The 22,738-nt window shown below is 62.3% G+C and overlaps 5 protein-coding genes across 5 annotated transcripts; 1 reads left to right on the top strand and 4 right to left on the bottom strand.

The window, feature by feature from the left end:
• Nucleotides 1–922: 922 nt before the first annotated feature.
• Nucleotides 923–6,084, bottom strand: CHLNCDRAFT_138382 (hypothetical protein; the record flags this gene model as incomplete). The annotated part of the gene is made up of 13 exons (XM_005844808.1): nucleotides 923–1,264; nucleotides 1,346–1,424; nucleotides 1,810–1,904; nucleotides 2,005–2,052; nucleotides 2,176–2,439; nucleotides 2,545–2,652; nucleotides 2,755–2,844; nucleotides 2,909–2,939; nucleotides 4,388–4,532; nucleotides 4,622–4,683; nucleotides 4,777–4,868; nucleotides 4,980–5,102; nucleotides 6,004–6,084. The coding sequence occupies 13 exons, from the start codon at nucleotides 6,082–6,084 to the stop codon at nucleotides 923–925; spliced, it is 1,560 nt and encodes a 519-aa protein (XP_005844870.1).
• A 1,006-nt stretch (nucleotides 6,085–7,090) lies between these two features.
• On the bottom strand, nucleotides 7,091–8,537 carry CHLNCDRAFT_11130 (hypothetical protein; the record flags this gene model as incomplete). The annotated part of the gene is made up of 7 exons (XM_005844807.1): nucleotides 7,091–7,156; nucleotides 7,266–7,394; nucleotides 7,556–7,695; nucleotides 7,851–7,911; nucleotides 8,051–8,138; nucleotides 8,290–8,358; nucleotides 8,500–8,537. Coding segments are annotated over 7 exons (591 nt in total), but the record flags the coding sequence as incomplete, so codon positions are not given.
• Nucleotides 8,538–9,868: 1,331 nt separating this feature from the next.
• Nucleotides 9,869–12,557, top strand: CHLNCDRAFT_58746 (hypothetical protein; the record flags this gene model as incomplete). Its single annotated transcript, XM_005844917.1, has 9 exons — nucleotides 9,869–10,141; nucleotides 10,291–10,339; nucleotides 10,447–10,515; nucleotides 10,636–10,751; nucleotides 10,854–10,952; nucleotides 11,174–11,456; nucleotides 11,607–11,824; nucleotides 12,010–12,120; nucleotides 12,263–12,557. 9 exons carry the CDS (start codon nucleotides 9,869–9,871, stop codon nucleotides 12,368–12,370), a joined length of 1,326 nt encoding a protein of 441 aa, XP_005844979.1. The 3' UTR covers nucleotides 12,371–12,557.
• Nucleotides 12,558–15,266: 2,709 nt separating this feature from the next.
• Nucleotides 15,267–17,443, bottom strand: CHLNCDRAFT_138377 (hypothetical protein; the record flags this gene model as incomplete). The annotated part of the gene is made up of 7 exons (XM_005844806.1): nucleotides 15,267–15,330; nucleotides 15,444–15,543; nucleotides 15,741–15,834; nucleotides 15,944–16,027; nucleotides 16,213–16,320; nucleotides 16,447–16,486; nucleotides 16,710–17,443. 7 exons carry the CDS (start codon nucleotides 17,441–17,443, stop codon nucleotides 15,267–15,269), a joined length of 1,224 nt encoding a protein of 407 aa, XP_005844868.1.
• A 465-nt stretch (nucleotides 17,444–17,908) lies between these two features.
• Nucleotides 17,909–22,526, bottom strand: CHLNCDRAFT_138376 (hypothetical protein; the record flags this gene model as incomplete). Its single annotated transcript, XM_005844805.1, has 18 exons — nucleotides 17,909–18,004; nucleotides 18,127–18,255; nucleotides 18,371–18,476; nucleotides 18,630–18,703; nucleotides 18,881–18,954; nucleotides 19,141–19,225; nucleotides 19,332–19,447; nucleotides 19,623–19,815; nucleotides 19,936–20,083; nucleotides 20,227–20,354; nucleotides 20,416–20,487; nucleotides 20,630–20,709; nucleotides 20,824–20,949; nucleotides 21,110–21,211; nucleotides 21,392–21,481; nucleotides 21,648–21,713; nucleotides 21,882–21,969; nucleotides 22,152–22,526. 18 exons carry the CDS (start codon nucleotides 22,524–22,526, stop codon nucleotides 17,909–17,911), a joined length of 2,148 nt encoding a protein of 715 aa, XP_005844867.1.
• Nucleotides 22,527–22,738: the final 212 nt, after the last annotated feature.

The following is a 22,738-nucleotide window of genomic DNA, read 5'->3' as shown; positions in this document are numbered from 1 at the left end:
CACTGGCCAGTTGAACAGCGCCCTACGTCCCGTTTTTGAATTTACAATGCCATTTTGGCACACAAGCGCTGTGCCCTTGCTTGCCTATCTGCTGCTACCGGTCCCTGGAACCATGCTCCCGCCTTACTGAGAGCCTCAAATCCAGCCGCCACCGTGCCGATCGGCTGCTTTTTGAAACTGCAGCCTGTCCCCCTCGATGTCATCAATGACCAACCTTGCATTGCCAGAAGTAATCCTTATACACTGTCCCACCGCTCCCCGACCATGCAGCTGGTGTATGCCTAGGCTGCCCTTCCCAAGGCCCAACCTGGTTCTTGAATTTGCTTTGTTTTCTGTTCCGCGCTTTTGTTCCAGCAGCGGTTGTCTGACCTTGGTTCACCGCCCCGGGTTTTTCCCTCACGCCGCCGCCCCGCAGTGCGGTTTCTGTCTCCTTGGCGCCCTTCTACCCTGTTTTTCAGCCTCATTTCTTCTTTTCGACCGCGGCTTGCTGGCCTGCTGCACCACCTGCCGCCTCCAACCGGCTGCAGGCTCAGAACCCCTCACCCCACCCCCACCCCGGGAGGATTTCCCCAGGGACCTGTCACTGTGCCTTTTCCAATCCATCAAGCATTGCCCTGGCAGTGGAGGGCTCCCTCGGTTATTTTGTTCCCCTCGGCTGTCTCTTCCCCCAGATGTAAAACAAAACACTGCCTCGAGCATGGCATGGCATGTCACGCACACACTGGGAGATGCAGAGGTCTCCCCTGGTACACACACTACGTGATACTGGCACAGCTCATTACAAACATGGCAGGACGCTGCAGCGCTGCAAGCAAGTTGCCGCTGATCATCAATCCACAGCCTACCAAATTTGCAGGGGAAGCGGCAGGGCAGGAATGCGTTGACAGAAACAGGCAAGCAGGAGGCAAGTGACCAGGCTTGACTAGCTGCCCCCAACAGAAGAAGAACCGCTGGCATGCCCCTCGTCAGGAGCCAGCGCCAGGTGCGTGCACACAGCTCGCAGCAGGCGGCCCTGCTCCTCCAGATGGCGCTGCATGGCTTCCATTTGCTCTCGCAGCTGGGCGGCAGAGCCACCCGCGATGTCGACACTGGACGAGCCCTTCTGCCCCTCGTCCTCGCCCTCCCACTCGTTGTCGCCGTCGTTGCCCTCACCCTGGCCATTGATGTGGCGTGGGTGGCCGCCAGTGAGGGGGTTGGAGTCGGCGGTTTGCAGCACCTGAGGCTCATCCTTGCCCATGTGGCTCCACAATGCGTCCTGCTCCACCTGCAGTTGCAGTGCCAAATGGTGAGACGGACACAGCAAGCGGGCTTTGGCCCCATGCTTGCTTTACTAAATACCAATCACCCTGTCTAGTTTGTCGGGGTTGATTCTGAGCATGTGCACGTATGACGGGAACCAATTTGGGTGACGACGCTCCAGCCAGCTGCAGACACACGTAGCGGTACGTCAAGTGTAAAGGTTTTGGGGATGCAAGGAGGCAACAGACGGCGGAATCTTGCACCTTGGCATGGTGGACTCTATCTCATCGATGATGCGGGCTTGGTTCAGCAACACTTTCATGCCCTCATGCTCCTTTGCCTGCAGGCACAGCCGGTGCTCTGTTATAATAAAAAACCATGTTTTTGATTATTTGGGCGCTCGGCTGGGTTGCGTCAGCGTCAGCGTACCTTTTCCAAGCTGGAGATGACCACCCCGAGAAGGACATTGATAATGATACTGCCCTGCAATAGTTGCGACAGAAGCGGTGCAGCTGAGCATTGGCGAGCGGCTTAGCAATGTGCACACACACACTGTGTGCATCCCCCAACCTTGCCTGGATAAACGTGTAGGCAACTGCCAGCGCGGTTGCAATCTTGGGGCTGTTCTTCGTCTGCCAGAACGGCTTCAGTTCCATGTCGCCGTACTGCCGCAGGGGAGGCGAAGAGCAGAGTACCCTGTTGCACATGCAGGGTGGAAGCAGGCATCTGCTCTTGGTTGGTTGCATGTGCAGGCAAACTCCCCACCTGGTGCTGGAACATCATCAGAAAGGACGTGATGATATTCGTGTATTCCTGGGGGATGACAGAACGGGGCACCAGATCAGCTCTCGCAGGGCCCCACGCTTGATCGCCCAGAAGGACGTGAACTGAGGAGTAGCGCACAGGCAGGAGCCGGGAGCGTCCATACCCCCCCACCTCTTGCGCATCTTGGTCTCGGCGCAAAGCGATGTTGAACGCGCAAGCGAAGCCCCACATCACCAGCAGCATGAGGTAGAACGCGGGGCGCAGGTCGCTCCACACTTCTTTGATGATTGGCAGGTAGGAGATGCGCACAGCCTGGAAGGCCTGTGTGAAGAACTGCAGCCTGAACACCAGCAGGATGGACTGCACTGCCAGTGCCGCAGTAAGCCATTCCGACTTGGTGTAGAACCGCCCAAGATGCAGGATTGTCGCACAGATCTGCAGGAAGGGCGGGGGCACAGGATACCAGTGCCATAGCATTGTGCCCTGGGTGCAAAAATTCGCCACCGTGCATGTGGCACACCACGGAAATTCTACTTATACCTGCGTGAAGTAGCTGAGTAGGTCCAACATGTTCCACATATCTAGCCACCCAATCCCATATGCAGGGATCGTGCCCACCTCCAACAGCAGGAATGGCACCATGCCCACCTGCAGCACACGCGTGGGGGCGCAGCACGGGCAGCTGAACAAGGGAGGAGAAGCACATGCACGCGCCTCGCATTGCACCAGCCCCAGCCTCACTAAACCCACCAGGGCTAACACCTCAGCTGCCACCGTGACTCTGCCGCGCGTGCTGGCCAGCAGGCCGCGCAAACTCAGGTGTAGCTCCTCGTCCTGGAACTGCAAAAGAGAAAGTTTGCTATTGTTGTTGTTGACGTTTATTTTCAAAATAAAAATAACTTACAGCAATGGTGAAGACATTGAAGCTGATGAGCCTGCATCAGTTGGGCCGCATCACTTGGAAAATGCAGAAGCTGAGATGAGCTTGCTTGTGTGGGCTTAAAGTCTGGTAAAGCAAGAACTAGCTTGCAACATAGACTCCCCGCCGAAACGGGACGGGAACCGGGCGAAAGCAGAGAAAGCAATAAAACAGGGGTGGAGCAAGGCGACATGCAACGCAAGCAGCTGACAGGGCACGCATCGAAACGTGTGTATGACTGGCAAAGTGGCATGGCGCATTGGGGAGAAACGCAACGGTACGGGAGCATGGGCTGGCCAAACGGCAGTGCGGAACGCTAGGTCACTAGAAAAGCAGGGAAAGGCGCACTATGTATGCAATGAGGGCAGCCCCGGCTCGGGGCCGTTGAGAAAGCAGTGGGCGGGAGGGGGGAGGCCCCGGTGTGGGTGGGCCCCATCGAGGGGGGATGGGGCGCGCAAGCGGCCAGATGGGGCGGGGCGCGGGCGGCAGTGGAGTCCTGCGGCTGGGTGGGATATAGGGCAATGAGCGTTGAGCAGTGTGCGATGAGCAATGAGCAATGAGCAGTGAGCAGCCCCTCCCGAAACAAAGTGAAGCGCAGGACGGGGTCCGGTGGATGGGAGGCAAGGAAGCGCGGGGGGTTGCCACGCGTGCGCTACCGCCGCCGCCGCAGGCAGCACCCCTGCGGCGGCGGCAGCGGCAGCAAGCCGTGGACCCAAACGCCGTGCCGCCGCCGCCGCAGGCAGCACCCCTGCGACGGCGGCGGCAGCAAGCCGTGGACCGAAACGCCGTGCCGCCGAGTCCCGTGGCTGTGGCCGTGGGCTTCTGGCAGGAACCTACGGCCGCAGCTCGGCAGCACGGGGGCGTCGCAGCGTGCCGCCGCCGCCGCCGCGCTGCCCCCCCGGGCACGGCGGCGGCGGCAGCAAGCTTGGGCCCAAACGCCGTGCCGCCGAGTCCCGTGGCTGCGACCGTAGACCGTGGGCCGGAAACTGCGGCCGCAGCTCGGCGGCACGTGGTTCTGTTCAAATCGCCAAGCGTGCAGCAGCGCCGAACCACGCTTCCCGGCCTCGGCGCATGCCTTCAGGGGCCCCCTATCGCTGGGCACACCCCTCCAACACCGAACATGCGCCCGGGGGGGGAGGGCGGCCCGGGCTGCCCAGGCCAAAGTGGGCCGCCCTCGAGCAAGAGGCGGCCGGTCTGTGTGCTGAATGAATGAATGAATGAATGAATGAATGAATGAATGAATGAATGAAAAGCCAGGGAACAGGAGGGCAGCAGAGAACAGGTCCAGGCCTGCTGCCCCATGTGTAGCTCCTGTTGCACCCACCAGATCAGGAACCAAAACAGCTCCAGCAGGAGCAGCTGCCGCGCAAAGGTTTTCCATCTACAGCAGATGGGATGTGCAGCAGGAGGCGACCTTTCCAGCATGCTCCTCTCCTTCCTTTGACCCCTGCTCCCTCCACTCACTTGAACTTGATCACTGCCTCCACAGCTGGCAGCGCAAAGACAGCGTAACTGCACCGCTTCGCCTGATAGCGCTTCAGCAGCGGTTGCAACAGGCCACGGCAGTCTGGGGCGGCGGCGTTGCGGACGGTCACTACGTAAGCCTCCACTGCAGGGAGGAGGGGGCGGGGGGGGCATGGGGGGCATCGAAGCTGGCGAGAGTTATCCTCAAATGGGCAAAGGTGCAGGGGAGCTCACATGCAATGTTGTTCGTCCACCCCCCCTGGGCCGCCTTCTTGCCGCTCTCCTCCCTCAGCCGCCTGCATTTGGCAAAGGGGCACCGACAGCTGGTGGGTTGGTGAGGAAAAAAAACACGGCCTCAGCGCGCTGCTTCCATTGCGGCGCTTCCACACTTGCGCCACTCCGCCTCGTAGTCCAGCTTGCGGCTGTTGGCGCCAAAGGTGAGCAGCTCGGAGTCCCCAAAAGCGGGGAACACGATACCATCCTGCAAAGTGCGACGGATGGGCGGCAGGCGAACAGCGATGTGCCTGGTTGCAACCACGCTGTCCCTGTCCCAGACCAGAACATGCGGCATCCAACCCAAGGCACATCGCACCTCCTCCTCAAACTCGCCGAGCAGAGCTACTCCCTTGTTCTGAAGGAAGCGCAGCACATGCGCCTGGCCCGATTCAAGGAGCTCTGTGACACTGCACTGCTCGGTAACCCGGTCCTCAACATCCTGCACGGGATGGCAAACTTGCAACGATTAGCCCTCACCATGTCGCGGCTAAGAAAGGCCTTCTTTGAAGGCGCTGGAGCTAGTGTCTAAACCCTCCGAGAGGGCACAGGTTCGATTCCTCCCATGTCGAAACTTTGTGAGGACAAACGCGGCATAGCTGACCGGCTCAGCGCCAATCCAAGCCAATTCCTTCGGGAACGCCTATTAGAATCGCCAAGGCTTCGGCACAGGCCTCCCCGGGACCCATTCACTACTAGTGGGGGGTACTGCACTTGGCGCGTCGGGCAGATCAAATAATGGTCTAAAGCTAGACGTTAAAACCGGGAAGTTAAGCCTGTGGAGGCTCTTCCCCACCTTTACCTTTACCTTTACCATGTATGACAAGCAAGGGGCTGCAACGCGGTTGAGCTGCCCATTGCTTGCTTTGCTTGTGTGGGCTTAAAGTCTGGTAAAGCAAGAACTAGCTTGCAACATAGACTCCCCGCCGAAACGGGACGGGAACCGGGCGAAAGCAGAGAAAGCAATAAAACAGGGGTGGAGCAAGGCGACATGCAACGCAAGCAGCTGACAGGGCACGCATCGAAACGTGTGTATGACTGGCAAAGTGGCATGGCGCATTGGGGAGAAACGCAACGGTACGGGAGCCCATTTTGAGGGTAGTATGCCTACCGAGCGCTGTGGCTGCTGTCAATCACTGCTTTGTGTTGACTCATAGATTAATGTCCCACACTGCCTGCTGCCTGCGCGCGGCCTTTGTACAGCGGTGCAGATCGGGCGACTCGGTGTGCGCCGCTGCCCCCTAACGTGAGCAGCAGGAACACAGAGCAGCCCACCGGGCCCCGGCAGGCCTGGTGGGCTGATCTCACAGTTCTGCACCAGCCCCCCCTGCGCAGCAACAAACCTGAAGGCGGGGCGAGCCGCTCCACTGACTCTCCACGTCGCCCAGCAGCGGCTGGGTGGCGCCAGCAGTGGGGCCCTCCATGTCTGCCCGAGGAGAAAAGTGTCCAAGGGAAAAGTGAGCAGCCCACAAGATGCGAGGCCTAAGGATGAGTGTCCCTGTCAGCAGCGTCCCCTCAGCTTCCCAAAGAAAGAGTGGTACGCAATGCATTTGGCTTGCTCAATTATTAACTCAAGGGCCTTGGTGTGTCTGCTACTCCAACTGGTTTGGTGCGACCGAGTCAAAGTTTGCTTTGGCTGTTGCCGAGCCCTCGGTGGCCATAACGGCATCGACAATGGCCGCTCTGAACGAGCCGCTTGCACTGCAACTTACAAACATGTAATAAGGTGAAATGAGAGAAAACAAACAACTGCTCGATGCCGCCTAGAGGGAGAAGGGGTAGGCAAGGTCAAAGGCAAAGTTGGCCGACAGGACTGGCTCCTGGCCGCGGTACCCGCCCCCGCTCATTCCGCCGAGCAGCATGCCCATGAGACCGCTGGATTGCTGGGGCGCTTGCGAAGCAGAGCCCACTGCAGCACAGGCAGCAGGACTTTAAAAGGGGCCGACACGCATAGCATGGTCAAGGCAGACCTACTGGTCCGGTGCAAGCAATGCAACGACACACACACACACGCCGATGGCTCACTTGTCGCCTGCAGCGTGTGGTGCATCCCCAGCAGCAGCTCTCCATACCTGCAAACCATATGTGCAAAGGACCTCATCACCCACGCATTGCGTCCGACCACGTTACCAGACCCTGCCTGGCATGCGAATGCCTCTAGGCAATGGAACAACAAAATGGTGCAGTGAAGCTCACGTCAGCTTGGTGCCGCGCCGTTCGATGGCCTGGATGAAGCAGTATGTGGCAGCCCCAGTGGATGTGACGCCTGCGGCAGAGCAACCAGGCAAACGAACGCTAAAGCGAGGTCAAAGGCTGCCGGGGCAGAAATTGGATGATGGCCGCATGCCACCGTGAGGTGCACTACAGAAACACAGATAGCAAACAATGCACATGCCAGCGGGGCCTTGGCGGCGCACCTGACAGTGCCTTGGTGTCTGCCGCCGTCTGCGAGTCTTTGGATGCCCCAAACTGCACCGCAAAGCCGCCGGCTGTGCCCTGCGCAGCTTGTGCAACCAGGCAGGCGCGTGAATGCTTGGCCAGGGGCGCAGACAGGAGTCCCATCCTCCCTTCACGCTGCCAGCTGCGCCACCACCACCCTGTGTACCTTGTGCGCCCTGGTGAAGTGGTAGGATGCCTCCCACTGCGCATAACCGCCTCGCACATGCGCCTGGAAGGGCAGGTCCATCACGCTGCCGCTGTGGCAGGCATCGATGATGCAGTGCAGCTTGACGCCCTGCAGGTGCAGCCACGCAGGCCGTTTCGCGGTTCGTCCAGCCATGCTGCGTGCACCATGCTCGCCTCGATGCCGCTGATGGCAGCTCTAAGCTGCAGTCCAAGCTGTGCCCCTGCCCCAGCGCTTTGCTGCCAAGCTGCGTCCCCTCTGGCCCCACCCACCGTGGGCAGCGGGTTGATGAGGCAGCGGTTGAGCTCGTCGTCCACAATCTCGCCTGCCTGGCGGAAGTCCATCGGGCACAGCGTCTCATTCATGCCATCCGTCTCCTCCCCGCTGTAGTCCCGCGTTTGGCTGCCGTGCCCTGCATGGGCCAACACGGGACTGGGGTGGGTGTGCAGCAGCGACATTGTGTCTGAAGGCCGAAACCCTGGCTTGGTGGCAAGGCGGGCCCTGTCGGCAGCCCGCCAACCACGGCCAACAGGCAACATGCACAGGCAGCAGCTCTGCTGTGCTCACCGCTGTAGTGGAAGACCAGCGAGTCACCGGGCCGCATGTCCATGGTGAGCCACCGGAAGCCCTGCAGGGTCGGGGAGCGGTGGGAATGTGTTGACAGGACCCGCGCTGACTGCACGGGACAGGCGTAACAGGCGACGGCAGCCGGCGAGCGGCGGGCATACAAACGGTGGGCAGGTGTGCCATCCTCGCTGCCGACCAACCTGGAACATGTTGGCGCGCGTGGGGCGGCGCATTGGGTCGGGGCAGTCATCAGTCATCATCAGGATGTTCTCCTGCTTGAACCCAAATCTGCATGGTGCATGGGCAGGAGGCGGCGGTGGTTGGCGCTGAGTAGTACTACTAGCAGCAGTGTGGGCCCCGGCCGGCTTGAGCACAGCAGTTGCAAGCAAGACCAGCGGCAAGAGCAGGTCATGCGGCGGGGCGAGGAGCAACAACTTACTTGGACTTGAGCAGGTACTCCATGCACTTTGCGTCGTTGATACAACCGTTGAGCTTCGCGCTGGTTCCACTGCAGTCAGAGGGAGCGGCGGCAGTGCGAGGGCCGGCACATGGGGCACGAAAGGAAACAGAACCGCACTTTGGGCAAGGAGGGCAGGTGGGTATGGCCACAAATGCCCCTGGGAAGGTCACGGGAACACCAGGCGCTCACAAGTAGTTGATGCCGCAAATGAAAGCTTTCTTCCTGCCTGAGCCGCCGGCCGGCGGCATGCCGGCGGGCACCTGGGAAGGCGCTGCTGCGGGGTACCTGCGGGGCGTCAGCGAGCAACAGGTCAGGTGCTGGCTGCTGCGCAGCTGGCCGATTTGCGTGGCCAGCCCAAAGCATCATGGCCAGCAAGCATGCCGCATTCCTCCGCAGCCCCCGCTCACTGTGGCTGTCCCGGCAGCTGCATCGGCGCCGGCTGCAGGCTGGGGTAGGGGTTGGCGGCCGACATGGGCGGCGCGGAGGGCGGCGCACCCGCCGGCGGGGCGCCAGGGGGCTGGTGGTGCACTTGTGGATATGCACCGCTGCTGCCGCTGGGCGCTGCAGGTGCGGGGTAGCCTGGCGCACTGGCTGGCGGGTAGCCAGGTGCGTTGGCAGGGGCATAGCTCGGCGCACCGGTCGGAGGGTAGCCAGGGGCGCTGGCCGGGGGGTAGCCTGGGGCGTTGCTGGGGGGATAGCCAGGATAGCCTGGCGCCCCCGTGGGGGGCGGCCACATGCGGGTCAGCGTCTGCGCCTCCTCGCCCGTCAGCGGCTTCTCCAAAAAGAACGTCCCGGGGTAACCAAGTGGCTTGCCCTCCCCATCTGGCGCCGCCTCGCCCTGCCCTGCAGCCTCCGCCGCAGCCGCATCGGCGGACGTGCTGCCGCCCCCGCTACCTGCCTCTGCTTCCGCCTGCTGCTGCCGACGGTGCTCCTCCACCTCGTGCTGATGGTGCTCCTCAATGGCATCTACCGCACCCATGAGCTGGCCGACAGGGAACCGTGTGTCCAGGGAGACGGGCGGTGGCTGCGAGGCGGCAGCAGGGCTGCCAACAGCCTGCCCACCCACGGCTGTTGCTGGGTCGGTGCTCATGGCTGCGGTCTTCAGGGCAGGCTCTGCAGCAAGCGGCGGCCAGTTGTTTACAAGTTCACTCTGCTGCCCCGGTGGCTGCACCACCATGAAGGGATCGGGGGGGGTGTAGTGTTACCTGAGGCTCTGCCAACAGCCCTGGAGGGGTCTGGGGTTTGCTTGCTCGCGATACAACCAGCACTGAGGACTGCAGGAGACGTGCGCAGCGCAGGCCCTGGCCAGGCTCAACCAGATGTGCTGGCAGTTGTCTGCGTTCCATGCAATGCAAGTACAGTGGAGGGGGGAGCCCTGGGAGAAAGGGGTGGTTGCCACGGGTGCATCCACCTGGCCAAACTCCCATGGGATCCCATTCATGTTATTATTCCGAATTCTGCCGGCTTTGCAGCAGCGACCTTCGATCTACAGCTTAGGCTCGCTGATTGCATATAGCCCTCCGTCGCTGCCTTACTTGCAACTTCGGTTGCGGCCAAAATGGCGCCGACATGTTACACCCTTGGAGGGAGCAGACCTGAGGAGCAGCTGAGGTCGCAGAAACAAACCGCGCGGCCGCCGAGATGCCAGCCGCGACGTTTAGAGCGGCGCCGCCAGCCACCGTCACCGTCCGTGCCGGGCGCCGCCGGGCCGCGCCGCCAGCTGCGCTCCCCATCCCGCACGGCCTCAATAGCCAGCAGCGGAGAGCCGCTGAATGCTGGCACTCCTGCCCTCAGTGGTCGCAACATCCTAGTGGCAGCCGACAACTCAGAGGTGCGACCTGGACCCAGACGACTGGCCCAGGCGACTTCACGGCAGGCGACTTCACAGAATGTAACGCTGGGCTAGGCGACTTCACGGCATGTAATGCTGTTTGTTCCCTTTAATGGCATCCATGCCGTCCCCCCTGGACCGCCCTGCAGGATTCCAAGTATGCCCTGCAGTGGACAGTTCAGGAGCTGTACAGACCAGGCACGTAGTTGCCCACCTGCTGCCTGCGCAGTCATGCTGGCTTGCTCGGTTTGGCTGCACAGAGCCCGATGCCACCAACCATTCCCTTCCCTTGGATCTGGATGCAGGCGATGTCATCACAGTGGCCCACTGCATCCCGTACCTGCCATTGGCAGGTGGCATGTATGCTGTACCAGGTATGGTAGCAGCTGGATAGAGGGGGAGACCCCGATCAGAGCCGCGCGCTGCGGCGACTGGTTGCTGCCAGGGCTTGCTGGCACTCCCCCATCATCATGCCATGGCCCCTGGGACCGCAGATGGCCGGCTTGCCATGGTGGATGTCGACCACCTGCTGGCGGGCGAGGAGCAGTATCTGCTGGCAGAACAGCGAGCCCTGGAGCGCACCTGCGCCGACGCCTTCCAGCAGCAGCAGGCGAGGCCGCCAGGCCTGTGACCCATTCACGGACGGGGCTGCTTGCGCAGCTGGGCTGGGGTGGTGCTGTTACCTTTGAAACCAGTCTCATGTGGCAAGCAGGTGGCGCACGTGGTGGACATTATGAGGGAGGATCCCATGGGCAGCGGCGACAAGGGCAGGATTGCCGCTGCGATGTGCCGCAAAGCAGAAGACCTTCAGGTGGGTTGAGCACTGACCATCCCGATTATAGGTCGCTGGATGGTTGACAAGGCCGGCTGGCAGCTTGCTGCCTGTCCTGCCATGCTCGCTTATTCTTGGTACGGCCGACTTGCTCACGGTCTCCGACCTGCATGGTGCAGGCAGCTGCTTGTTGTGTGCACCTACTGTTTGCTGCCCCGCCTGTCCTCTCAAGTACTCTCGCCTGTGTCTGCTCCTCTCAGGCAGCGGTCCTTGTGATCGCATCACAGGCCAAGAGCGGGCTGTCTGAGTTCCTGCTCGGCAGTGTGGCAGCGCACTGCGTGGCGCACAGCCATCGCCCCGTGCTGGTGCTGCATGCGCCCAAGCGCAAAGGCCCAACCCAGCCGGGCATTCTGGGCCGGCTGGCGTCGGCCACCGCAACAGCTCTGGGGGGCAGTGCTGAGCCGCAGCATGGGGCAGCGGCACTTGCCACTGAGGCGCACCAGCCGAGTGGACGCAACATTGTGCTGGCAGTAGATGACTCAGGTGCCTGTGCATGGGGCGCATGTTGGGTGTCCGTCTGTGGCATTTGCACCGCGATTCACTTCGGGTGGATACCCTGCGCATGAGTGTGTCCATCTTGGCACCGGCCCGTGACATCGGTCTCACCCATGCTCCATTCCACCTGCCCCACAGACGAGTCGGAGAAGGCGTGCAGCTTTGCGCTGAGCAACCTGTACCGCCCTGGGGACACCTTCCACATGCTGCGCATTATCCCCACGCTGCCATACCGTGCAGCACTAGGCGGCCAGCTGGATAACCTCGTGTTTTACAATACACCAGAGCCCCTGACCGATGCCTTCAAGTCCGCCACGCAGAGATATGTGAAACATCGCTTCGAGCCCAAGCTACAGGTGGGGGTCAGCCCCCGCCTGGGGTTGTGGTGGGGCAGGAAAGGGGTTGGGGGGGGGGGGCACCACAGATGCCCCGCGTTGAGTGTTGCTGCCTGTGCCCTGCTGTGTTCATCTCTAGCTTCTAGCTTCAACGTACGCCATGCTGCTCTGCAATTCAAGCCTGGGCTGCTGCTGCTACGTAGCAGGCGGCGGGGGTGCCCTTTCAAGTGGACATCATTGTGGAGCCGACCGACGAGAGCGTGTCCGGGGTGGGGGAGTCCATCTGCAGCAAGGCCGACGAGCTGCAGGCGGCGGCGGTGAGCGAGCGGCCTGGGATGCTGATGGGGCGGGCTGAGCAGGCATCCCAGCTCTTTGCCCTGCTGCTGCTGTTGCCTAACTCTGCTCGGAAGCGCAGTGTTGCTTACTGACCTGCCGGCCCCTGCTGCGCCATGCCCGCAGGTGGTTCTCGGCAGCCACATGCACGGGGGGATGCTTCAGTTCATGCTCGGCAGCGTGGCATCGTATGTGGCCCTCCACTGCCGCGCCCCTGTTGCAGTCCTGCATTGATCAGGCACGACGCACAACTGGACAGTGGATGCAGGCATACGCCATACAACCCCACACTGTGCATGCACAGGCTAATTTCTTGACGGTGGGGAGGCACAACCCTCTGACCTCCACTACCATCTGAGACATCTCAGATGTGCATGCTCATTGGATTGGCCACAGCACTACTTGTAGAGCAAAGTTTTGCCCCTTGCCCCAGCTGGCGCCCCCTATCTTCAAAGGGCAATTCCCCCAAAACATGCCCGGTTCCAATGCGGTCGCCTTCACACATGCGAGGCATGTATATCGATTGCTAGTTGGTCAAGGAAATAACTTGCCTCTGCCACCCCATCCCGATCACGGGTAGGTCTCGCAGCCAGGAGTTCCCCCGCCGTTTGAGCAGCACGCATCAAGCAAGCACGCTGCGGCATCGCCAGAGTGTGGCGCAGTCGCTCCAGGCTCGGTTGATCCCGTTTCCGCCCCCACGCGGCGTCGCCGCCAGGCCGCCCGCCACCACCAAGGACGCGCACCAGCCGAGCGGTGCCTTCCAGCATGGCGCATCAGCACCAGCATGCGAACGCTGCGCTGGAGGTAGAGGCAGGCGAGGATCGTGCGGCGCTGCAAAACACTTGTAGCTCAGCGCCAGAGCAGCCACCGCCGTCAGGCGCAGCACCGGCAGACCTGGCGCTTCCAGAGATTCTTGTGGCGGCAGCCGCTGGTCGGCAGCTGGACCTTGCTGCCAGAGGCGTGTCGCCGTCTGTAGCTTTCCAGCAGGACATAGGTAGGGAGGCGTGCGGATCTGGTGCACCTTGCTGCAGCTGGGCATGTCCAACCGTGCGGGTGGTCAATGGATGACATGCTTTGACCACTAAATTGCATCTCGTGACTGTTCTCTGGACGACGCAGGCGGCACTGATGGGTACGAGGAGCGCTTGATGAAGCGGCGGCGTGTAGGCAAGCCCCCTCCAGCGGCTGCCCGCGCCATAGCAGCAGAGACGCTGGCCCAGTCCAGCCCACCGCCTAAACCTCTGCACACGCCATCTGCTGGGAATCGTGCAGGTAGGATGATGCACGGTGCAGTTGACCTTCCTGCTTGTCGCTTCCACCCACAAGCTAACAACTGATTCCTGTTGTGTGCAGGGCCAGGAACAGCCACCCGCCCATCTCCCGGGGAGCAGTGTGCCGGGACGCAGAAACAGCAGCGGATACCGCCACTGCCGCAGCGACCTGAGCCACGGGTGCCAGCATCCCCTTTTCCGGCATGCTCCAACTGCAGCATTACCAAGCGCAAAACATGGAGATATCATCCAGCCTCGGGCAAACGCTTGTGCGTCAGCTGCTGGTCGACATTATATCACAGTCGCGCCTTCGTTCATGGTGGCAGCGACCAAGGGCTGGCGCTTGCTCCAGCAAGTCAGCAACACCCAGCCCAGCAGCAGCGGCAGCAGGGGGAGGAAGCAGCAACCTGCTGCTCCCATTGTGGCACAGACAGCTTCCGGAACTGGGGCAGGCACCCAGCCACGGGCGCCCCACTCTGCACCAGGTGCAGGGAGTACATGCGGGACCATCGGGGCGAGATGCGCCCTGTGGGCGTGGAGTGCCTGCAGTGCGGCAGCAACAGCAGCGGCACAGGACGTGTCAAGGGTTGGCGGAGGCACCCCGGCACAGGGGAGCAGTATGTGTGCACACCCTGCTGGCATGCGGTCCGCTCTGAGCTGGCGAAGCAGCGGCGGCAGCAGGAGCGGGAGGCAGCGGGACCGGAGAGCGATAAGCAGTGCTCCAAGCAGGACGCTTTCTCCTTGCTGCTTGCGACGGCACAGCAGGATGCTGCTGCTGCTGCCTGCGGGATGACGGTGGAGCTGATAGCTAGTTACTTTGCTTTCCTGGAACGGAGCGCACCCGGAGAGCAGGCTGCCAAGGTGAGGTTAACCCCAGGAGTGCAGCCACCTGATTTTTGGTGGCTAGCCTGTGAGGCGTTTGTGTGAGGTGGTTGCTGTGCACCGCCTCAGCCAGAGAAAGCCATGCGCATGTCTGGGCCGCTGCCAGATGCCAGCTGCTCCCTGCGTTGTGCAGGAGGCCTCGCTGCTCCGCCTGCAGCAGCAGCGGCAGTTCACGGCAGCGGTGGCACTGATGAGCACCGCGCTTCGCCTTGCTGGCCTGGTACCGGGCGCGGCAATGGCAAGGTCGACGGCGGCAGCTGCGCCATCTGCAGGCGACGGGCCAGCTGAGAGCAGCGGACTGGAGCCTGGCGTGGAGCCACCAGCGCTGCCAGCGCAGCAGCCTCAGGACTTGTTCGGGCTGCTGATGGAGGCAGCAGACGTACCTGCCGATGCTGCTGCCGGCCTCACCGCCGAGGCGTCGGCAGCATTTTTGGCACTGTTGCCCCAGCTGGATTCTGCGGAGCAGCAACAAAAGGTGGGTCAAGGCAGCCCTGCTGCTGTGCTTGTTAGTGGACGGCTGGCCTCAGCCTGCTCCGCCGACCTTGCCGCGGTGTGCTGTGCTGTGTGCTAACTGGGCACCACTGCGCAGGAGGACTTCCTGCGCCGCCTGCTGCAGCGCAATCAGCGCAGCGCCGCGGCTGCCCTCATGAACACAACCCTGCGCCTGGCCGGCCTGCCGCCGTAGTTCAGCAACGACTCACTTGTGTTTTCATTCCCTATGCTTTCTTCCTTCCGCTCAAGAGATGCATACTGTAGTTTCACTTAACAGTCATGCCAACTACATGAGACAAATTTTGCTTTTACCTCGACCCCAAACAACAACTGAAACAAATGCACATGTGGCGCAACACTGCTGCCAGAGAGTTGGTTTGAGTGGGATACCAATCAGATACCTTGTGCACCTCATTTCGTGCACCTCAGGTCGAGCGTGTACACAGATGCAGGATGCTGGAGCTGGGCCAGCAGGGAAGCGGGCACTATGAACTTCTTTGTTGGGATTCGTAGCGGACGATGCGCCAGGCTGCTCGAAGCTTCAGCTGTCTGCACACCAGCGCCAGGAGCGCACGTCAGAAGACGATTGCAAAGCAAGCAGGCACGATGCAACTGCCCCTGCTCCGGTATGCGCTTGTTGACGGCAGAGCGAGGGGGCACACCCACCAAAGAAGGCGCGGGCATCCACGTGCTTGAGGCCCACAGCCGCCGCAAAGTCGACGTCGTCTGGGCTGCTGCCGACATAGAAGCTCTGGGACAAGTCTGCGGGCGGGTGGGCAGGAGTGCAGGGACCAGAGGACGGCATCGGAAGTCAGACGGAGAGAGCCAGGCACTGCCCTGGCAGGGGCGATATGATTCACGGCATGCGCTCGAACTGTCAGGTGCATGGACCGCCACGAGCCCAGCATGTCCTGTAACGCTGGCCGTGGAAAGCCTTGCAGCAGCCGCAGCTCTCATACCTATCTTGACGCCCCCGTTGCAGCTCGACTCGAAGAACTGCCACATGCCGGTCGCTGGCTTGCGCATCCCGCCTTGCTCCGGCGCCAGCAGCACCTGCGGAGCGAGCAGGTACAGTTACCGGGCGCTGCTTCCTGTCCCAAGGCGGATGCACGAGTACCTGTCCCTCCCCCACACCATTCCCCCCTTGCCTTCCCCTTCCCACCTTGATGGCCGAGGTGTCTACGCCATGGTGGCGCTCCAGGTCGCTCAGAATCGCATCCACCTTGCCGCGCGCATTCATGCTGGCCTGCAAGATCCAGGCATGGATGGGGCAGAAGGGAGGGGATTTAAAGACGGGCTGGGAGCAGAGGTGGGCTGGGGGCAAGCGGGGCAGGGAGCCAAGGACCAGGTAGGGGCAGCCAGGGAAGAGCCGCATGTCACGCTCGTGTTGGGCCAGCCTGGACCCAGCCGAGGAACCCCTGCCCAGCCCACCTTGCCCAGCAGGGCACCCTTGACATTGCCCTGGTTGTTCAGGATGGCGATGACGTTGCCCTGGCGCACTAGGTGGGCCAGCTGGGCTGGCACACCGCTGAAGGCGTACTGCAGGGCACGGGGCAGGGCAAGGGGGGGCAGGGCAAGGGCAGGGAAGTTGTGCCTTTGCGCAGGGGCGTGGGGTGAGAACGCTGTCAGCGGCTCAAAGGAGATGCAGCGGCAGTGGCTGCTCACCTTCCAGTCGGTGGCGTTGCCAGCGTAGGGTCGGCCCCAGCTGCAGGCACAGGGAGGGCACTGAAGGCGGCTCAAAGAGCTGTCGTGCAGGGCGTAGCATGGCAGGGAGGTGCCTAGTTAGGAAGCAGCAGGCTGCCGGGATTCTTAAAGGCAGGGCAGGCCCAGCCTAGCTGTGTTTCCCCCCATCCAGCTCTCGACCCAGCAGCCTCCACCCGCCGGCCCCCCCCCCCCCGCGCACCCAGCCCCCGCAGCCCTGCATTCACAGGTCGACGCATATGGTTCCATCCAGAGACAGCGCCACCACCTTGGAGCTGCCCTGGGCGCTGGCGGGGGCGCGGTAGATGAGCGGGTGGGCGGGGTCCATGACCCACAGGCCCTCGGCGACAGCCTCCGACAGCACAATCTTCTTCGTCTTGCTGCTCTTGCGCTTCTTCGGCTGCGAAAGTGTCTCGTCCACCGCCAGCTCCACCTCTTCCACTGCTGCCGCCTCCTGCTCGACTGCGGCCGCAGTGGCGCGGCGGCGGCGGGCCGGAATGGGCACCGTGCGGGGCAACTGCCCTGTGCTGGGGCCGGCAGCCGCCACCGGCTGTTGCACTGGGTAGCCGGAGGCAGCTGCATAGGGAAGGGCCTGGCCAGGCGCAAACCAGGGCATCCCGCCTGCCATCAGCCCCAGCTGCTGCGGCGAGTTGCCTAGGATGTGGGGCAGCACCATTGGCGCTGCTGCCGCCGCCGCGGCAATCATGGCGTGCTTGTCGGCCTCCACATCCTCCAGTAGGGCCACAGTCTGCTCAATCTCGACCGCGGTGCGCTTGCGGCGCTGGCCGTGGGCAGCCTCACCACCGCCGCTGCACGCCCGCGCGAGCACCGCCGGGCTCTCCTCCTCCTCGCTGTCGTAAGCTGGCAGCTGCTTGCCCGCAGGGGTCAGGAGCAACTCATTCCGCTCCGCTTCAAGAGCGCGCTGGGACTTTTTGCGATCGCGCTGGGGCCGCGTGCTCATGGCTGCACCGCCCTTCGCACTGCTTGGGATCACAACGAGTGGCTGGACACGGTGAACAAAGGCGAGGTTCGCTTGTGGACGTGGGCACGTCCAGGCCAGCCTGGGAAAGGAGGAGCACGATTATCAATGGGTGCACTGGGCGAGAAAGGACCCTTGGATCGGCCAGACCTCCTCTTGCTTAGCCGGCGTGCAGCTCACGAGCTCCAGACAGCAACGGCCACCGCAGGAAGCCGTGCGGGCACGGCTCTCTCTCTCTTGCAGTTTGCTTTTGGGGGTGTAGGGTAGTCTGGCTGGGCACTAAACTCAGGCGGCGAAGCGCAGGGAACCAAGGATTATGGAAAGACAAGGCAAAAGAAAAAAGTCAACGACTTTCGCAAAAGTCTGGTGTGGTGGCAGTTCATGCGTCGACGTTGTGCCTGCCCTGTGTGTGTCTGCTCATGCATGGCTGCCAGACTAGGTCGCCCTCTAATCGAAAGAGGACGCGTCCTTTGAGGGCATGCGCAGAGCCTTGACGTCCTTCTTCTCGCCGCGCTGCTCCTGCCGCCGCCGCTTGATCTCCGCCTGCACACGCAAGCACAACCAGCACGCAGGGCTGTGAGGCGCCCGTGCCAGGCACAGCAAGCAACCAGAGGCCGGGCATGAGTGCAGCTGCGCCGCGGGGCAGCAGCAGCAGCGTGGCGCACCTGCCGCATCTTCTCCAGGCGCAGACCCGCCTCGCGCCGCGCCGCATTGCCCATGGCATCGTCCCAGTCAAACTGCATGCTGCGGTCTGCCTGCACACCGGCCCAGCTCTCAAACTCGTGTACCAGCACCTGCAGTGAGCAAGGGAGGCTCTGATGGGGGCAGCGATGCCGAGCCAAAGCGAGGAAACTGGGAGCAAGACAAAAGGGGCCCAAACCAGGAACTGTAGCAGTGGACACGACGCACCTCGTTCTTGCCGTTGGGCAGCGTGTGGCTGCACAGGCCCCGCAGCACCGCAGGGTCGGCACGCTTCTTGTCGGGGCTGCCCACAATCAGGCCATGCACGCGCAGCCTGCAGGGAGGGCGGGCACGCAGCACAGAGATGTGTGAACTGAACGAGCGCTGGCAGCTGGTTGGGTTTCCATACACAGAACAGCTAGCCCGTCAGCTGGCCAGCAAGCAAGGGAGCAGCACACAGCTGAAGAAAGCTGGGCAAGGCACGCACGACAGCTTGTCCTTGGCCCCCGCCAGCTTGCGCATGATCTCGGGGCCTGGCTGCCGCAGCTCGCCGTCAGATACCTGAATGCAGGCGGGGGCATGCAAAGGCATGGAGGAGGTGCGTGAAGGATGAAGGACAGTGGTCTCAGCTCCTGCCCATGTGTGCATTTGCTTCTCTCTGCTGGCACAACGCCTGCCTCACACCCCCGTGCCCTCCTCCTTGTTTTTGCGCATGTGCCACCAAGGCAGCCAACGCACCAGCAGGATGTCGCTGTTCGCCCACTTGGCGTCGTGCAGGCGGCCCAGGCAGCGCTGCACGGGGGCGTTGAAATCTGCAGGCGACAGCGGACGGGCATAGCCATACATGTGCGGTGGAGGCGGGGCCCGCACCTCCAGAACACATTCTGCACATGCTGTGCATGCCCAGCAACAGTAGGTTGCCAGCCGCAAAGCCTAGCGGCAGCAGCAGCAAGACCCCATGATGTCACTACTTTAGCGACCGGGCCACCAGCACTTACCCGACCCGCCGTTGAACACCTTCTCCAGGAACTCCAGCAGGTTGTTCACGCTCTTCAGGTCCATGTTGAGCTCCAACTCGCGCACCTGCGCGCATTGCGGTGGTGGGGGGCATGAGGTCCGCGCAAGGTCCGCGCAGGTCAATGCGTGTCAGGCAAGTGGAGATTTGTTGGCCGACAGCCAGCACACCCACCTCCTGCGGCCCCGCAAACGCAAACACGTAGCAGTTGCGCTCCTGGGCCTTGGCGGCGCGCATGCACTCCAGGGCCAGCGCCTTTGCCACCACCTCACGCGCGCCTCGCATGGAGCCTGGCAGGCAGGTGCACAAGTGTATGGTTGGGCGAGCAAGGCGTGGCCAGGGGTGACACAACATGTTTTTGGCAAAAGGACCTTGCAAGCCGCCAGCCACAACACTACACCCCGTCCAGCACTCTCCCAATTCCTCCCTTCACAGGCCTCATGCTCCTGTCATCCTGTCACCCACCCGAGGTGTCCACGCAGAGCAGGATGGGGCCGCGGTCTGCGGTGGGCCGGATCTCGCGGCGTTCAGAGTGGATCTGGGTGGGGAACTCACTCCAGCCGTCGCGCTCATACGTGGACAGCCCCTTCTCCGCCAGCCTGGCGTAGAACAGCAGCTTGGCCTGGCGCACCACGCGCCCGCGCGCCAGCAGTGCCGCCTGCAGGTGGCAGGGCGGTATGTGTGTGTTGGGTACGCAGGGACAGGGTGTCAGCGTAGCTTAGCTGCCCAGTGCTCTCCAGTTGGGCACATGGATGGGCTGCGAGTTGTGTAGACGCACCTCTGAGGGCAGGAGGCGGGAAATGTCGTCGGAGCGAGTGAGGCCGCGCGTCTCCTGGGCCTCGAGGGTTGTACGCAGCAGGCCTGGCCGCCCGCTCATCTCCAAGTGCTGCACAGGAGCGCGACGCAGCGGGCCCCAGCCGCCGCCCCTGCACCCCAATGGAATGCACGGAAGCGCAAGTCAAGAGGCGGGCAGCCACATCCTAGGCCGGTGGGACAGTTTGCACATCTCAAGTGCCCTTGATGGCCTCAAAGCCCCGTGTGTTTGTCTCGGCAGATCCACATTCCGCACCTGCCCAGCGAGCGCACAAGATCGCGCAGCTCCTTCAGGTCCTCTAGCTTCTCCCTCATCTTGTCCATCTCAGCCCAGCCCTGCAAGACCGCCACCTTGAAGTCAGCCGCTTGCCTGTTGCCCTCATACTGTCAGCAATGGCGGCAGCAAGTGGCTCAGCAGCGCAGTGCCCACAGGCGGTAACCTCACCTTGCGGTTCCAGATGTTGCCGCCCAGGTCAAAGGCGCCGCCACGAGCACCGCCCAGCAGCGACTCCAGGCCCTGCAAATCACAGCCAGGCCAGGCCCCCCGTGCCACGAGTGAGACATGCATGCCATCGAAAGGAAGAGCAGGAGCGCGCATGGTAGCGCAGCAGGAGTGCTGAGGGCAAGGCCAACCTCCAACTGCCAGAGGCACGACTCACATCAAAGGCGCGCCCCGCCTTGCTGAGCGTGTCGATTGGCTTCTGCCACTGTGCCACGACCCCTGCCACAAGCATCTCGGCTGCAAACAGTGGGGCACCAGCAAGGTCGTCCAAATGGGTGCAACCAACATGCAACACCCTTGCCCTGCTAGTGCTAGGTGCATTGCCTTTGCCGCCATCAGCACAAGCCGCACCTGTCTGACGCTCAAAGCTCCAGCTGGCACGCTCCTCTGCAACATCCTCCTCCTCCTCGTCGGTGGATTGTGATGCTGTGGCTGCTGGCTGCATGCCGCCTGCCTGGTTAGCACTGCGGGCAATCTCTGCAGGCAACCGCAGCACAGTCTTGTGAGCGTGCATGACTCCAGTGGCTCTGTGTCTGCGAGAAGGCGAGCAGCGATTCCTGCTTCTCGAGCATGGATGCAGCTTTGCCTGCCCCGCAATCTCCATCAACCTTGAGGAGCACCAGCAGCGGCCGCTCACCTCCGCGCCGCTTCACCTCCTCCGCCATCAGCTCTGCTGCCGTCATGTACACCTGGCCCGAGCCATCCACCTCACGCTCCACCATATCCACCTCGCCAATCACTGAGAGCAGTCGCCAATAGGAGTGGCGAGACGTGTGCATGCTACCAGCAAAGCTTGATGCAACAAGCGCCATGTGCAGCAGAGGCGCTGGACAATACACATGCAGCCTATTGAACAGCTATTTTATTCTATTATATTCTTTGAACAGCTACTATTCCATTCTGCCAGCAGCCGGCATACCTGTCTTTTGGTACTTGCAAATCAGCTCCAGCACGCTGCGCAGCAGCGCATCCAGCACCGCGGGATACTTTTGCGCAAAGCGCGCCACGCCTGCGGCAAACAGGGTGTGCACAGAGGGTTTCAGGCCGCAATCTCACACAAAAGTAATTGCGCGAGCTGCTGCAGGTGCACAGTGTTGGACAAAAAACAAAAACAAAGCCAGTCTCGTTTAGGCCTTGTCCGCCAACAAAGCATCCTGCCCGCCGGCAACACTCACCAAGTGTGGAGAAGCTGCGGACCAGCACAAAACGCAGCGGCTCCTCAGGCCACCGCAGCGCCTCGACTGCAGGCAGGCAAGCAAGCATGCCACAGCAAGTTGGCCAGGGAGGCCAGTCAGCAGGTAGAACAAAAGTGCTGGCACCCCAACAGATCGCCCAACGCAACACAGCGACAATGCATATAATCCACTGCAGGCTTCTTCAGGCAGCAATCTCGTTGAAGCAGACCGCACCTGTCTGCCGCGCCACAAACGAGTCCTTCTCGTCAATCAGCTGCTGGATGGTGAAGTCGTCCAGCACAAGGCCCCGCTCCAGCGCCGCCTGCAGCAGCGGGGGGGATGGCGACAATGGCACAGATGTGCAGGTGTGAGCGCTCCATTGCGCTAGGGTGCTGGCCGGCAGCATGCCAGCAAACTCGTTGCCTCTTGCCATGCGCTGGCCGATTTGGAGTACGTCCGTGGCCCCCTGACAGGTCTGCCTGCATCTAGCCCAGCCCAGCGCACCTTCCACATCAACAGCCCGCGGGCGCTCTCCTGTAGCGCCAGGTTGGAGTCGCCGCCGGTGATCTTGGACTTGATGTGGGCCAGGCGCAGGAGCCAGGGCAAGTGCATGGGCGCCACGTCGCCCACTTCGCCCAGGCTGTGCAGCAGCGCGGTGTGCCCACCGTCGGCGGCGGATGCCGCGTGCCGCCCAGGAGCCGTCGTTGGCGCTGCTGCGGCTGCTGCAACTTGCACCTGCCGCCGGCAGCGCCCCTGCTGCGGTGCTGCCTGCGCCTGCTGGCGGCGGAGGTGGGGTGCTGCCAACGCGCCCAGCGGTGGGCGTGGGGCTGGCGACTGCGGCGCCGCCCGCACTGCTGGATGCTGCAGGGCCGCCTGCATTCTGCTGTCGATCGCCTTTCGAGGCTCTGGCAGCTGCGGGTGACCCAAACTCGGCTGCACCGGCTGTGGCAAGCAGGCTTTCGGAGCTTACGCTGCTCCGGCAAAGTCCTCGAGCAATTGCAAGTGCCGTGATGTGGTGGGGTTGTGGGATTGACGCACTTCACGAAGAGATTAGCCCTGTCCTTCATTTGTACTGCAATGGCAAAACGCAC

The sequence above is a fragment of the Chlorella variabilis genome (genome assembly GCF_000147415.1).
Source record: "Chlorella variabilis unplaced genomic scaffold CHLNCscaffold_20, whole genome shotgun sequence".
Lineage (NCBI taxonomy): Eukaryota > Viridiplantae > Chlorophyta > Trebouxiophyceae > Chlorellales > Chlorellaceae > Chlorella > Chlorella variabilis.
The sequence above is the reverse complement of the archived record's forward strand: the minus strand, read 5'-3'. Positions and strand labels throughout refer to the sequence as shown.